The 16,470-nt window shown below is 41.7% G+C and overlaps 1 protein-coding gene across 1 annotated transcript in view; it reads right to left on the bottom strand.

Annotated features, from left to right (window-relative positions):
* LOC126195489 (splicing factor, arginine/serine-rich 19) overlaps positions 1 to 526 on the bottom strand; it is a 410,081-nt gene extending 409,555 nt beyond the window's left edge. The window contains exon 1 of the mRNA XM_049934118.1: positions 433 to 526. Within this exon, the coding sequence (XP_049790075.1) occupies positions 433 to 526 (94 nt within the window). The remainder of the gene's footprint in view (positions 1 to 432) is intronic.
* Positions 527 to 16,470: the final 15,944 nt, after the last annotated feature.

Below are 16,470 nucleotides of genomic sequence, written 5' to 3'. Positions count from 1 at the left end.
TTCAAGCTAGACGAGTTTTGTTCTTTGTAGTTTTTTTGTTTGATGCTTATTTCGTGAGATATATGGCCCGGTGACTATGAATGGACCACCCTGTATTGTACTTCTTGCTCTTTGCCCGCTCACTGATACAATTTTTTTTCCACAGTCCTGTACACCATCTTCCTGTTTTCATGCTTGGCCTATGTTCAGTTCTTGGCAGTCTGTCTGCTGGGCTCTCTTACCACTAAATCTGAGGGGGTGCGATGACGGCGAGTTTCCCCTGTCAGTATACCGGCCCGTCGCCGGCTGCGCGACGTCGTTTGCAATTTGGGTGGTTAGGACAGTAGCTGTCGGCAAACTGAGATTGTTAGTCGGTGCGCGAAGCGTTCGCGGAAGGCCGCGTGCGCCGCAGACTAGACTGCCAGGCTGGCTGCGGTGCTGTGCGGTACTCACTGATGCGCTTCACGTGCACGTCCCTGTTGAAGGAGACGCGCGGCCGCTGGGAGGCGTCAGACCGCTGCGAGTCTGACCGGCACACATCAGGCATGCCTCACGCCGCCACCATCTGCAACAGCGAACGAACACCGTGTCAGCGCCGGGGTCCGCGCACACGTCTCAACTGCAACTACATACAGCTACAGAGTGGCAACAGTTAACCTGCGGCTGCCCTCAGAGGTCCACTGTGGGCTGTAATTATCGCGAGACAGCGAAACTTGGTGGCTACTATAAAGTGTTGATGCACAACCAATTTACGCTGGAAAAAAAAAAATTAGTTCCAATTCCGTATTACATGATGGTGATCCGAGATTTTTGATTAAGGGGTGTAGGACGTCAAACGGGCCGACTTGGAGCAGGAGAGGCACCAGAGGACATTTTAATTCCAACTGTGCATACTTTTACAAATAAATTCATAAAACTTTGTCGGCATGACCAGGAAGGATTCAGGATTCACACTCATAACAGTGGAAGTTCGAACACATAACAGAATAATTTTTTTTTTTGCTTGTGAAATTTCAGCATTTTTTTTTACTTACTATTGGCTGCATTTGTTGCTATAGGTACACTTTTCTTCATAAGTAAGAGAGATTGTTCGATGAATTTTGCACAGCATACAAACCATAGTTACAGGTGTATGAAACTCTAGAATTTTCCAAATCTATTAAAAACTGTGGCAAAAATTGAGGTAATTAACTATAAGAGTTGAGTTTTTTCTAAACATGAAGTTTAAAATGCAACAGCTCATTCATTTTTTCATAAATTAAATAAATTCTAGAGTTTCTTATACCTGTAAGTATGGATTGTGTGCTGTGCAAAATTCATCGAAGAATCTTTCTTACTTACGAAGAAAAGTGTACCTATAGCAAAAAATGCAGCCAGTAGTAAATGAAAAAATGATGAAAATTCACATGTAAAAAAAATTCCACTACTATGAGTGTGAATCCTGAATCCCTGCTGGTCATGCTGACAAAGTTTTACGCATTTACGAGGTGCGGCTAGAAAAAAACCGGACTGATGCTGGAAAAAACATTTATTTACAATTATTTACAATTTCATGTTATCTCCTTCAATGTACTCTCCTCCTCGGTCTCTACACCGCTCCATACGAATTTTCCACTGTTCATAGCAATGCTGCAGATCATTTTCGGTAAGTCCATACATTACTTCCGTCGCTTTTTCTTTTACTGCTTCAACAGTCTCAAATCTAGTTCCTTTCAAAGCTGACTTGACTTTAGGGAAAAGAAAAAAGTCACAGGGGGCAAAATCAGGTGAGTAGGGTGGATGATCTAAGATGGGAATGTTGTGTTTTGCCAAAAACGTCTTCACTGACAACGCACTGTGAGCTGGGGCATTGTCTTGGTGAAGGATCCATGACTTTTTTCTCCACAAATCGTTCCGTTTTCTCCGTACTCGCTCACGTAGGGTAGCCAGGACGCTAATGTAGTAATGCTGATTCACTGTTTGTCCGTCTGGTACCCAATCAATGTGCACAATCCCTTTGATGTCAAAAAAAAAAAAAAAAAAAAAAAAAAAAACCAATCATCATTGCCTTGAATTTCGATTTTGACATTCGTGCTTTTTTTTGTCATGGAGAACCAGGAGTTTTCCAATGCATCGATTGGCGTTTAGTTTCGGGATCGTAAGTAAAAAACCACGATTCATCGCAAGTAATAACATTTTGTAAGAAGGTGGGATCACTTTCAATGTTTTCCAGGATGTCAGAACAAATCATTCTTCGGCGTTCCTTCTGTTCAATTGTGAGACACTTTGGAACCATTTTTGAACACACTTTGTTCATGTTGAAACTTTCATGAAGAATCTGCCTAACACTTTCCTTGTCAACTCCTGTTAACTCAGACACTGCTCTGATTGTTAAACGGCGATCTTGTCGAACAAGTTTACCGATTTTTTCAATGTTTGCATCAGTTTTTGCTGACAATGTTCTGCCAGTGCGAGTGTCATCACTGGTGTCTTCGCGGCCATCTTTAAATCGTTTAAACCACTCAAACACTTGTGTTCGCGATAAACAATCATCGCCGTACACTTGTTGTAACATTACAAACGTTTCACTTGCAGATTTTCCTAGTTTGAAACAAAATTTGATGTTAACACGCTGTTCTTTCTGTACACTCAACATTTTCCGACGCACAGACAAAACGTCAACTACTTAAAACAAACGCCACGGGCAGACTGAGTGCAGAAGGCAGATGAAACTCGAGCAGTAGGCGGAGCGAGAGTCACGTGACAGGCCACGCGACTTTCAGCCTTATTGCATTCGTTTTATTGTTTCACCAGTACTAGTCCGGTTTTTTTCTAGCCACACCTCGTATTTGTAAAAGTATAGACAGTGGGAATTAAAATGTCCTGTAGTGCCTGTCTTGCTCCAAGTCGTGCCGCTTGCCGCCCTACCCCCCTTAAATAATGTATGTCTCACCTCTAACACGTGTGCTTCTGACTTAAGGGGAGGCGAAAGGCAAAGGGACTAAAAAAACCGATTTTTATATTTTTGCATATTTGAAATGTCCGTCATTTCCTGCGTAAAACAGTCTTTGTTTCATATAAATAAAACAATTTTTCCCACCATGCACGGATAATGCAGGTTTCTTTTTTCCTTGTACTGTATTTCCTGCTTCTGTTTCTAATTTGGAATCCATTGACCATGTTCAGAAGAGAATGGGGTCAATGTTGAGAAGATTATTAAAAGATAAGTAAAAAAAAATAGTACTGGAAGATGGTAAGAAGATAGGTGGTAAAGGTCGTCTGACAAATGTTGAAGGCCGGCCGTTGTAGCCGCGCGGTTGTAGCCGCTTCAGTCTAGAAACGCGCGATCATACTGTCGCAGGTTCGAATCCTGCCTCGGGCATGGATGTGTGTGATGTCCTTAGGTTGGTTAGGTTTAAGTAGTTCTAAGTTCTAGGGGACTGATGACCTCAGATGTTAAGTCCCACAGTGCTCAGAGCCATTTGAGACATTTGAACAAATGCTGAAACAGATAGATTACAGACTTATTATGGCTTGGCCATAAGAAGAAATGCTGGAAATTTAGAAAACAAGACAAAAGCTGTATGATCTACCTTTTTGCATGAGCTTTCCACAAATGAAATTGGCCGAATGATCATGAAATTTGGTGCAATTACAGGAGAATTGCAACATATGACCACAAACATTGTTTACCTGCAGCAGTTCAAAAATGGTTCAAATGGCTCTGAGCACTATGGGACTTAACATCTGAGGTCATCAGTCCACTAGAACTTAGAACTATTTAAACCTAACTAACCTAAGGACATCACACACATCCATGCCCGAGGCAGGATTCGAACCTGCGACTGTAGCGGTCACGCGGTTCCAAACTGAAGCGCCTGCAGCTGTAATGAATGGAATTAAATCTATGTTTAGAGATACTTGTAAAGACACTTTGCTGAAGAAAAGTCTTCATCGGAAAACGCAAAATGTAAATGAATGTGTGAAGTCTATCATTTGGACCCCGTTACCGAAAATTGTATTTGTTCAGATTATAACCCTCAAATCTGGTGTTTATTTTATGCTTCAGTAGTGGTGCAACAAGAAAACTGGGTGTTTTGGAAGTATTGGGCAAAGAATCTAGTGGAAATACTGCAAAATCCTTGGTAAAAATAGGTAAAGAGAGAATCCGTGAAGCAGACATTGCAAATTTAAAATTCGCAAAAGATGCTAGACAGAAAAGAAGAGGGAGTAAGAGAAGAAAAGATCAGTATGATTCAGATGATGCTCAGTTTGGTGCAGAAAAATATTATTGGTGAGTAATTCTCGTCAATAACTACACTAAAATTGTTATACTAAAATTGTAATACTGCATTTTAAATTGATTTTTCTTAAAACTACATCTTTTGACTGTAGCTACCATTATTTTCTAAACTAACTGGGTTAGAAATATGGTCAATTTGTACTCAGGATGATAATACATTATTAGAAGTAATCTGAGAACCACCAACACAGCAGAAACTTTTTTATACTAATTAATGTATTTAAAAAGTGAAATTTTATTAGTGAAAGAATAAAAAAAATTTTCTTCAAATCTATGAGACATATTTTGTCACTTTATTTGTAAATGAAGACATATATGTTATATACACTCAATAAAAATTTCACTGATTTCACATAGTTCTTTTGAAAAGTTTCTATCCGAAGGGTGGAATATCACTGGCAGAATAGGAATAAAAATTGGCTTCTGTCTCCCCTTAAGCTGGATTCGATTGCCAAAGGGCTAACTGTCCACACGCAGATTATGAAAAGCGCGAAAACTGTTTCAGTAAAGGCGCAATGTCGGTTGCTGCAACTGACCTTCGCTGCGCTGCACAGTTACACTGTTGCATTGCCCTATTCCATTTTGTTTTACAATTCATAGCTTAGAGGCACGCTGTTCTAACATGAGCGTGTCCCGTGACATCCCTACTCCCTCTCTTACAACTCTTTGGATGACTCATGTGCGTCAGGTTTCGCTAAAGTGCGTGTGTGTGTGTGTGGGGGGGGGGGCTGCTAGTCTCTTTAAACGCGTATTTTTTTCCACGGTCAGCTCCTAATTCATAATTATACCACAGTAACAGCCTTCCTGTACTGAAGGCATCGTGTGATATATGGCACGTGAGTTATTGGTGTAGGTGGGTGTTGCGGTAGAGAAAAAACCGTCAGCATCTTTCTTAGGGCCGGCCGTTGGTGGCCAGGCGGTTCTAGGCGCTTCAGTCTGGAACCGCGCGACCGCTAAGGTCGCAGGTTCGAATTCTGCCTCGGGCATGGATGTGTGTGATGTCCTTCGGTTAGTTAGGTTTAAGTAGTTCTAAGTTCTAGGGGACTGATGACCTGAGATGTTAAGTCCCATGGTGCTCAGAGCCATTTGAACCATTTTTTTCTTTCTTAGGAAGTTGCTACCTCAAAGAGTACCTTCTTATTTACGAGACTGTGCCAGCGCAGCCTGGTTATTCACGAAAAATAAAAAAAAAATAAAAAAAACTACATGGCTTTTGCTATGGATGCCGATAAACTATCGTACGAAATAAACTGGTCATATAAAAATTGTATTTATTTGGCACGATTTCCTGCGCTTGTGTCTATAAAATTTCGGACAATGAGAATAGCATTCCACCTACAACACGCAACCGTCCAAACCCTAATTAACTAAACGTGTGCCGGCTCAGTCGTCACCCGCTGCGATACTTCTGCCGCGCGTCATATTGAGGCTCTGTGGCCATTCTAAATGTGGCGCCTCATCAGTTAGTTACACGTTCCATAGGTCGTCTGAATGATTTTTTTATCGAAATGTGGAACGAGTCAGTTACAGAATTTGTATACATGATTAGTGTTAATATTAATGAACACATTATTATTTTTAGTCCTACTCCCGCAACTACACTAAATTATTTTTCTTCTTTTTCTTTTTTTTTAATAGCTATCAATCTTGAAGCAGAAATTCGTCAATAGGATAGAAGGAGTTGTCCAGGAGAAATGATTTCAAATCAGATTTAAAACTTACTTCGCTACTGTCAAATATTTTACGTTATTGAGGAAATGATCAATAGGCCGGCCGTGGTGGCCGAGTAGCTCTAGGCGCTACAGTCGTGAACCGCGCGACCGCTACGGTCGTAAGTTCGAATCCCGCCTCGGGCATGGATGTGTGTGATGTCCTTAGGTTAATTAGGTTTAAGTAGTTCTATGTTCTAGGGGACTGATGACCGCAGAAGTTGAGTCCCATAGTGCTCAGAGCCATTTTTGAAATGTTGCTGGATACTGGGCTCCTTTGTCAGCCACTGACAGCTTTAACAATGGGTAAAAAAGGTCATTTTTTCCGTCTAGTGTTGTAGGTATAGACATCAATGATCTTCTCACATTGCGATGGATTATTTATGAACCGCGCGGGATTAGCCGAGCGGTCTAGGGCGCTGCAGTCCTGGACTGTGCGGCTGGGCCCGGCGGAGGTTCGAGTCCTCCCTCGGGCATGGGTGTGTGTGTGTGTTTGTTTGTCCTTAGGATAATTTAGCTTAAGTAGTTTTTTTTTTTAATCTTATGGGACTTAACTGCTAAGGTCATTAGTCCCTAAGCTTACACACTACTTAACCTAAATTATCCTAAGGACAAACACACACACACTCATGCCCGAGGGAGGACTCGAACCTCCGCCGGGACCAGCCGCATAGTCCATGGCTGCAGCGCCTCAGACCGCTCGGCTAATCCCGGGCGGCAGGTTAAGTAGTGTGTAAGATTATGGACTGATAACCTTAGCAGTTAAGTCCCATAAGATTTCACACACATGTGAACATTATTTATGACGAATTTCACTAGCGAAAATAAATGTATTGTGATGCCACAGTTAAAACGTGTAGGTATGTACATGACATCTGTGGGTGAACACCATATATTATTCTTACTGTTCGCTTTTGTGCAATCAGTACTTTCTTTACTGATGAATTACCTCAGAAAATTATTTCCTAAGACATTGTTGAGTGGAAATGCGCAAAAAATGTCAGGAAGCTGAACGTTAGTTTCCGAGATTAGGAAATTATATTAATAGTAAAAGTAGCTGAACTCAGTTGTTTGAGAAGCTCAATAATATGCTTCTTCCAGTCCAAGTACATCCGAAATTGTGTAGCATTCTACCTTATTTACTGACTCGTGCTCATGTTCTACATTAGTTGTTAGTATGACCCGAAAAGAAGCCGTCTGCCGTGGAGTTTTCTTCCACCATCAGCTTTCATCCTCTAACGACCATCAACGGAACCCACCCTGCCGGAGCACACAGTTTCCACGCCATGGACGTGCTTGCTTTCCTGGTTTTCTGTGTCGTCAACGTCGGCAGCCGCTATCGAGTGATCCAGTGCGTTAAGGTTGTCTCTTCGGGGGTGCGAATCATGGCGTACCTCGTTGAATGCGCAGGAAGTGGTTGGTTGCCGTGATTATCATCCACAAAGTCTCTGGTGATGATACAGAAAACCGTTGGTCAGGCAACTTGAGTTTCTTAAGAGTTTATGAGTGCCGTGGCTCCAGTATTGCTGGATTGCTGAATTTCATAGGAGCTCAGTTATGGGACAATCATGAGCAATATTGTACAGCCTGTATTAACTGCGTTGACAAATGTACAGTTTCATGTTTGCCTATGTAAAAATTTGTTTTGTAGATGTTTGATGCACTTCATGCCAAGGCTGTATCTTCCAGTCATGGATAACGGGGAATTGATAGATAATGAGTGTTAAATTTATGTATCGGTTTATAATGGTGCCTTTTCTGAAACTATTGTACTTGCATTGTGTATTTGCTGAGAAAACTGTGGAATTATAACAATTTAATTCTTTGTATGTTGTTCTAAATTGTGACTGGATGAGAGTTCGTGAATACTGTTATTTTCGAAGGGAAGTTTTTAAAGTAATAAAATTGTAATTCATTTTGAAGAAAAGTATCACCCCTCTCTATCTAACCCTTCCACCCACTTATTATGTACCTAGGAATACAATTAGATCTGACACTGATGTGCAGCATTTTACTGATGCGCGCACTTGGTATTTGCAATGCAATGAATAACCATTATAAATAATGTATAAAGCTCTACCTGGCACGGATATGTTATCAGAGTTGTGTCAGAGAAACGTTGTACGTACTTCAGACTTCAAATAACAGCTTGTAAAACGGCATGCATGTTCGAGGGGGATTGTTTCATGTTACGAACGTCAGTCATTTTAATTAACAGTGATATACTAATGTTCACTTATTACTGCGTACTAGCGGTTTGCCACCTGCCCTTTTCCGCCGCAGCGTAATCAACGTTCTATCTCACGCCATTTGATCCATAATCGAGGCTCTTGCGTGTGAATGGAGAGTCATTCTGCTAACAAGCCATCGAACTAATTTTCTTTAATAGCGGTGTATCTATTGCGACTAAGATTCTACTTGTGATTCGAGACAAAGTGAACCGGATGGAATAAAGCTAAGAAAGGCTCTTACTTGAACATTGTTTCAAAACAATTTTTCCGATTTCACAACACTGTATCATCTACACGAATTATGAAAGAAACGTGAAGAAATTTTAACTACCACCCTGACAAGGTGCTGATTCACGTGGTAGGAGTCTGCTTCATGCAACTAGGCCGCCTCCTCGCTAGTTCATTTCCTAATGTGCGTCGAGTCATTTCCGTTGAGAGTACTGCACCGCCGAGATCGGCTGATCCATGGTAAGTAGAACTGCGCTCTACCAAATCTACGGTTCTGTGGTTTTGGTACACTTAGGTAAATAACGTAGTAAATGGTAGGATTCGCGGCAGTATTGGTAGCACTCGTAGGGAAAGAAACATAAATGGATGTGTAAGAGAGAAACTGCGGGCCGATTACTTCTCCCTGTTTGTTTGTTTGTTTGTTTGTTTGTTTGTTTGTTTGTCTGTCTGTTTCTTTTGTACATAATTAAAACCGCACATCATTCAGTGTTAATCCACTGCCTATACATTGCTTTTATTTTGTACTCAACAGAACGGCCTCCATCACGATCAGAGGCAAGAGTTTCCCGTTATTATTGATACTGATAAATTCGAAAATTTTTTGTGAATAACAGAAACATTTTTATGTAAGTTAGACTGATGCATTCAAACGATGTTTGATACAGTTTTGTTTTACGTTCTTTTTTATTTTAGCGTACTGTCTATCTACGAGTTTCAAATAAGGCCTGAATTAAACAGTTTCAAATTTGCTATAAATACTACTTACTTTTAAAAAACAAACAGGAGGATTACTATGTAGAACAAAAACGTTCTGTAGGTTACCTGACCCTTTAAATATCCTCGATCAGTTTCTAGACGGTTCACCGCTTCCGATTTTTGGGGGAACCTAGAAAAACACTGACCGCATACACAAAGAAACGGAACGTTATGAGGTAACACGAGATAGGTATGCAACACACGTAACACGGGTATTGCCTTAACTGACCAAAGCTACTTGGAAAACTACGGTATTCTACGCTTACTTACGACAGTCTACAATAGCCTATGGTAGTTTTACAACCCTACACAATAGTGAATGCCGTGGCTCCTGACATTCTTGCAAATGTAGAGCACTAAGTTGACTTTCGTCTGGATGTTTGTACGGCGTCCAGTGGAGGGCACACTGAACACCTCTGAAAGATAAACGAAAACTTGGATCTTACACTAAGTCGTAAAAAGTAGCACACAGTTGCATGCGCATTCATGTAAAGGATATATCGTTGTAAAAACATACAGTTCTGTACAAAATAAAAACCTAAATCGTATTGTGAAATTGTTTGAATCTTTGTGAAACACACTGCGTAATGGAGATATCAAATGATGTAACACTGTAGGATGTGAATTGGCAACCACGCAATATCCCATCCGAGTTTAATCTCATACATCTGCAATGCACGGAGATCCACAGCTACTGCTCACGACACACTTCCAAGAAAGTCACGAAGTAATAGAATACAAACTTCTCGTTTTCATGAATACTACATCTGTCGGCTCGAAAAGCGGTGACCATTGCTGAATGCAACCCGGATAAACCGATTTTTGCAGTGAACGAAACACTTATGAGCAATATGTCAATGCCACCTCACAGGAAACGGAATTCACGAGCTACACGGTGCAAACGTCACATCTGGAAGATATGCACTGCACTGTGACGTGAGAGCGTAGTCTCCGAGAGGGAAAATTTCGCTTGCTTTGGAGAAACTACTGGACTTACCTGTGGCTGATGAAGAAGACTAGATCCCAGCATCCGAAAGCAGCTCTCTTTAGCTCGCTAACGACTGTACTACTGGGATGTTCTGCAGCTGTGGTGGCACAGGTGTACGGTCGATGACTGTCAACACGAATCAACTACGAGCGGCCGCTACAGCTGTGAGCGCCGCAAGCACGGTGACACAGAAGTACCTGGCGCCCAGAAGTAAGACACGGCCCGCTGCCACACGAGCCCAACGTTGCCTTCGGACACCGCTTCTGCTGCGAGCGCTCTGATTTACTGGCCGGGGAGGTTCGGACAGAGGCGCGCCTGTGCCGCCCGGGAACAACGCCGGACAATAACGCTAATGGCCATGCATAATTCACCAGCCTCGCGACGGCCGCTCGGGCACTGCGCGTCTGTTTGGGATCAACGAAGCGTTAGCACTGCTCTCAACAGTTTCACCTCAAGGGCTGGCTTTTTAACTCGTACATTCGGCACACAGCAGGAAGTGTTTGGCTGCACGTCGTTTACCGACCAAGGTGCGCGATGGTTAAGGGGCTCCGGAAAGGCTCAAAATCATGAAAAGTTCAATTTTTTACTTTTTTGCGTTTTCTGAATCTGCAGACTATTACCTTTTAATAGATATATAATTTATTCAATTCCGAAGACTACAACTATTTTTAAATTTTTTTTGAAATGTGTTCTACATGGGCGTGACACACTGTGGCGCTGTTAAACTGCTGTCAAATGGTATTATTATTAACGTCCGTGTTCATCAGGTACATTTTAGTGATGTGAAATAAAGTATGTGTTGTGGCTAACCTGTGATGGTTCAATTTGAGTGTATTGGACACGTACAGAAGCGAATGGGAACAAGACTTCGGCGACTGAAAGCTTCGTACAAAAAACAAAAACTCAGTGATGGTAAAGGGTTGGATGGGAAGGGAAGGTTAATTGACAGTGTAATTGACAAAATACAGAACTATTATGGAATGGCTATTAGGCAAAATACACAAAGTGTCGACGAAATGAAGAAGGCTGTTTGGGCTCTTTTTTTTCATACTTCTTCAACCGATGAAAATCCCCAACATAGCTTGTGTCCCAAAGAAGAAGACAGTTGGTGTAAATATAACAATGGATTGCTAACTGGTGAAGTGTACACTCATAAGCATAGTCTGCCTCATGCAATAATGGAGGTGATAAAACCTATTTTCAGAGACTTAGCAGCACCTGAACTGTTGAAAAAGTGTATTCACGGAAAAACTCAAAACCCCAATGAAAGTGTAAATAGTGTTATATGGTCGAGAATCCCCAAGACTGTATTTGTTGGAATAGAAACACTTCACTTTGGTGTGTATGATGCTGTTGCGACTTTCAATGATGGCAACATTGTAAGGTGCAAGGTATTTAGAAATATGGGAATGAAGATAGGTTCTAACATGGTACGGGCGATGCTTGCTTTAGACAAGGAACGCCTTCGGGCTGCAGACAGGGCTGTAAAGAGTCTAGAAATACAAGCAAGAGTAAACAGGAGGAGGAACAAGAGGAAGCTGGAGGAGGAGTTTGCAGAGGATGAAGATAATCCATCCTATGGACCTGGAATGCACTAAAAAGTTAATCCAATCTTTGTCGCTCGATTCCCAAAACTTTTATTTTCTCATACTAATTACATGTTTTCTAAGGATCTTCCAAACATATTTGTTTCAAACTTTCAGTAAATGTTACACAGTACCTTCTGCATAATTTAACACAGCCTTTTTCCAAAAAACTGTATATTTTTGAATATATAAATAAAAAATTGCAAAAAAATGTTGTGAATTTTCATTACAATTGAAAAAAAATCATCTTTAATAACTGAACTAAAATTTTGTATAATCCCTGTGTTAAGTTGTAGCCCATATTCCAATAAATAATCTGTAAAAAGTTCAACTTCCTACCTCAAATACTTTGTGAGGAAAGATGTAATTTATAAGCGTTATTTTAACATTGCAAGTATAGGGCGTTCCGGAGCCCCTAAGGCCCCAAACTCTCACCCCAGAAATTCTGGGTTTCAAATTTCTGTCCGATTGTGTAGACCAGAGGTTCCCAACCTTCCTTAGACCATTACTTCGAGTACAATCAAAAATTAGCTAGTACCCCCGCTATCCCCCCATTCCCCGCCATTTGTTGTTCCTGTTATTCCCCCTCCCCCACATTATCACCGACTTTAGCAGCTAACTAAACTGTAGAATGAAAGACTTTTCTTGGAACGCTTTTATTTTTAAAATAATGAAAGATGAATGATATTTAATGTGTGTGTGTGTGTGTCTGTCTGTCTTAGAATAAATGACGAAGGAATTCTTGGTGCATTGCAAGTGCTACCCACAACTCCTTGTCAGAAAGTAAAGTTAACTATCCACAGTCAGGATACACACTTGTTACAAAACATGTTTCCTCTCCGTCGCGGCACTTACTTCAACTACCCACTGCAATCCACTTACAATGAAGGGCAAAGAAACTGGTATAGGCATGCGTATTCAAGTACAGAGATATGTAAACAGACAGAATACGCCGCTGCCTATATAAGACAACAAGTGTCTGGCGCAGTTCTTAGATCGGTTACTGCTGTTACAATGGCAGGTTATCAAGATTTAAGTGAGTTTGAGCGTGGTGTTATAGTCGGAGCACGAGCGGTGGGATACAGCGAGGTAGCGATGAAGTGAGGATTTTCCCGTACGACCATTTCACGGGTGTATCTTGTATAACAGAAATCTGGTAAAACATCAAATCTCCGACATCACTGAGGCCGGAAAAAGATCCTGCAAGAACGGGACCAACGACGACTGAAGAGAATCGTTCAGCGTGACAGAAGTGCAACCCTTCCGCGAATTGCTGCAGATTTCAGTGCTGGGCCATCAACAAGAACTATTCAACGAAACATCGTCGATATGGGCTTTCGGAGACGAAGGCCCACTCGAGTAACCTTGATGACTGCACGACACAAAGCTTTACGCCTCGCCTGGGCCCGTCAACACGGACAATGGACAGTTGATGACTGGAAACATGTTGCCTGGCCGGATGAGTCTCGTTTCAAATTGTATGGAGCGGATGGACGTGTACGAGTATGGAGACAACGTCATGTATCCATGGACCGTGCATGTCAGCTGGGGACTATTCAAGCTGGTGGAGGCTCTGTAATGGTGTGAGGCGTATGCAGTTGGAGTGATATGGGACCCCTGATACGTCTAGATACGACTCTGAGGTGACACGTGCGTAAGCATCCTGTCTGATCACCTGCATCCATTAATGTTCATTGTGCATTTCGACGGCCTTGGGCAATTCCAGCAGGACAACTCGACACCCACGCGTCCAGAATTGTTACAGAGTGGCTCGAGGAACAGTCTTCCGAGTTTAAACATATCTGCTGGCCACCGTACTCACCAAACGCCCCAGACATGAATATTATTGAGCACATAGGGATGCCTTGCAACGTGCTGTTCAGAAGAGGTATCTCCACCCCCTCGACAGCCCTGCAGGATTCTGATGTCAATTCTCTCCAGCACTACTTCAGACCTTAATCATGATATGTTCTTACAGGTATAGGCAGAAGTGCTGTAGACAAGAGCCTTTACCAGTGTACGAATACATTTATTCTGACGTACGCTGAATGTAATCTGGCCGTTGTCTTATGCCATTTCATGTAATGTTCCAGGTTTTTATATCTATTTTATGTGTGACAAGAGTCACTCGGCTTCATCTTCTGTTATTTACCACCATGTGATGTAACAAGGCCCACTTCTTCTGAAGCAGATATTTTTATAAATGTCGAAAACTAGGTCAAGGGCAAAATAAACCTTTCGTTTGCAACTGGTTGCCTGATTTTTCCAACCTCTTCAAATTTATTCAGTTGGTGAATCGCAACCATTTTAAAATTTTGGTAAGGAGAATGCACTGAAGATGGCTATTTATAGCCGAGATCTAAGTTTTCAAGAATAATTAAAACTAATGGGATTGTGACTGACTGCTGTGTGCCTCTCCTTCTTTATAGTCTGCGGCCGCTGTGGACAACGGTTCCTGATGGAATCAAAGTTGGTGGAGAACAGTGTCAAACTAGTCCTTGAACTGAGGACCGCAACTACGGCAGCTGGGACAGTTCTACACTGGAAGCCAGTAGTCGGCTCGCGGTTATCAGTCGTATTTTATAACATTAAGCACCCAGCAATTAACGGCCGAATCCAAAAGTGCCAACTAAGAGTGTAATTTTTTTGTGTTCCGATGTAACGACAAGCGCCGGCACGAAGATGGAGGACCCAAGAGCAGAGAAGGCTGTGAGACGACGTCAGACAATAGTTCGCTGACTGGGACCGCACCACGACAGGTAAGCCCTCTAGCCGAAGAGAATATAAGCGCCACTCCAGCCACCCTCGGCCGGACAGTAGAAGACTGCCACTGGTAGAGCTGTTACGTGTGATCCATATCTATTACTTGTATGGACATTCTATATAGCAAATGACATTGATTATTTGCAAGCCGGCCGAAGTGGCCGTGCGGTTAAAGGCGCTGCAGTCTGGAACCGCAAGACCGCTACGGTCGCAGGTTCGAATCCTGCCTCGGGCATGGATGTTTGTGATGTCCTTAGGTTAGTTAGGTTTAACTAGTTCTAATTTCTAGGGGACTAATGACCTCAGCAGTTGAGTCCCATAGTGCTCAGAGCCATTTTTTGATTATTTGCATGCGACAGACATTGTAAACCAAGTTAAGTATTGCCAATCTACTTTATTGTAATAAAAACCATTAATGTGATTTGCTTGAATTGTTGTATAACTATCGGAGAAAGCAGCATCCTTTTGGCACCCTATAAGAGACGAGTGGGCGGTACCCCACATTCAGCTCTGTAATAAAAAAATAATTACAGACAGTATTATTTTCAGATATCATTAACATTTTAATTGACGCTGGTGAATCCGACAGTGAGCTAGGAAAAGATGGTCGCTTACCACAGGAGGCCGAGTGTTCGCAGCGCCGCCACTGCTGTGTTAGGAGGTGTGGGAGAGGAAATGTTTTACTGCTTGTCCTGCAGTACTGACAAGTCACGGGCGTGCGTGACTCGTACCGATCAGCTGCTATGGTATAATTTTTTACGCGGAAATAATAAAGAATCGTGAAAGATTGGTGAAATATACGGCACTTATTTGTAGCAAGGAACATTAAACACATTAACGCTGTTGTATTACAATGCAGTGAGAAAACTGGTGTTTAAATCATTTGTGAAATTTTTGTGCTGGTGTCTCATATTCCATAGTGCATTTAAATAAAAGTACAATTACTTTAATTAAAGTCATTTGCACACTTAGTAAAACCAACAACACTTCACCGGGCAACTATAATGTCACACCTGTTAGATCGCTGAGGTAGGCCACAGTGTCAAACAGAGAACATTCGACACGAAGTTTTCCGAATGGTGCCGAATTTTAACGACTAGCATGTCGCGGCCAACTTATGCCGCCCTTATTGTAGCAAGTCTTCTGGGGGTCCATAACACGCTAATTTTAGTAGATTACCAATAAATAAGAACGGTACATATGGGGCTCGGGGTGCCGCCCCACAATGTCAGCATTCGCTCTTGAGCAAACAAGTTCGACGAACACTGCTTTAAGCCCCTTTCACACAATCTACTTTCTTGTCTCAGTTGACCACTCGTGAAAAGTAAGTCTACTGCAGCGCCCCTGGCGTTATGTTCCCGTACTGAGTCTCGGGTTTATTGAGTGGTCATTTTCATTTACACGTCACCTCCATAACTGCCGGTGTTGTGAGAGCTGTCTGCTGGCATCTGAATGGTGAAAGTGATGTCTTCTTTTTACGGAAAAATGGATATAGAGTAATAAAATTCAGTTGCAAGCAACGACAATAGAATTTATTAATGACAAAAGCAGAATTCATAGTGGAAGTTCTTGTTAAAGTACCAACCAAATATTTCAGAACATATACGTGTATTTTTTCGAGAAAATATGTACTTGCAACAAATAAGAGAATATGTACAACGCAGTAAATGCTGTATTTTTGCTTTATCCTTTGTATCTTTTTTTTAAAGTGCCAAGTAACATCGAACATTATTTTTCTCGTCCAATAATTCTAACTTTTTCCCTGTTGGAATAAGTTTCATTGAAACGCTTTTATCTATTTACACTCTTATTGATACACAAGGTAGATTTTTCTCTATGTAAAATGTAAGTACTTTTTCCTTTCGGTTATTTCGTCTCTCTTGTAGGAAAACACTAGTATGAAAAAATACCAGGACCTTGCGCAACTTTTCAATGTGCCACGAAAACA

Source organism: Schistocerca nitens, chromosome 7, assembly GCF_023898315.1.
Source record: "Schistocerca nitens isolate TAMUIC-IGC-003100 chromosome 7, iqSchNite1.1, whole genome shotgun sequence".
NCBI lineage: Eukaryota > Metazoa > Arthropoda > Insecta > Orthoptera > Acrididae > Schistocerca > Schistocerca nitens.
This window is presented reverse-complemented; position numbering and strand designations above follow the sequence as displayed.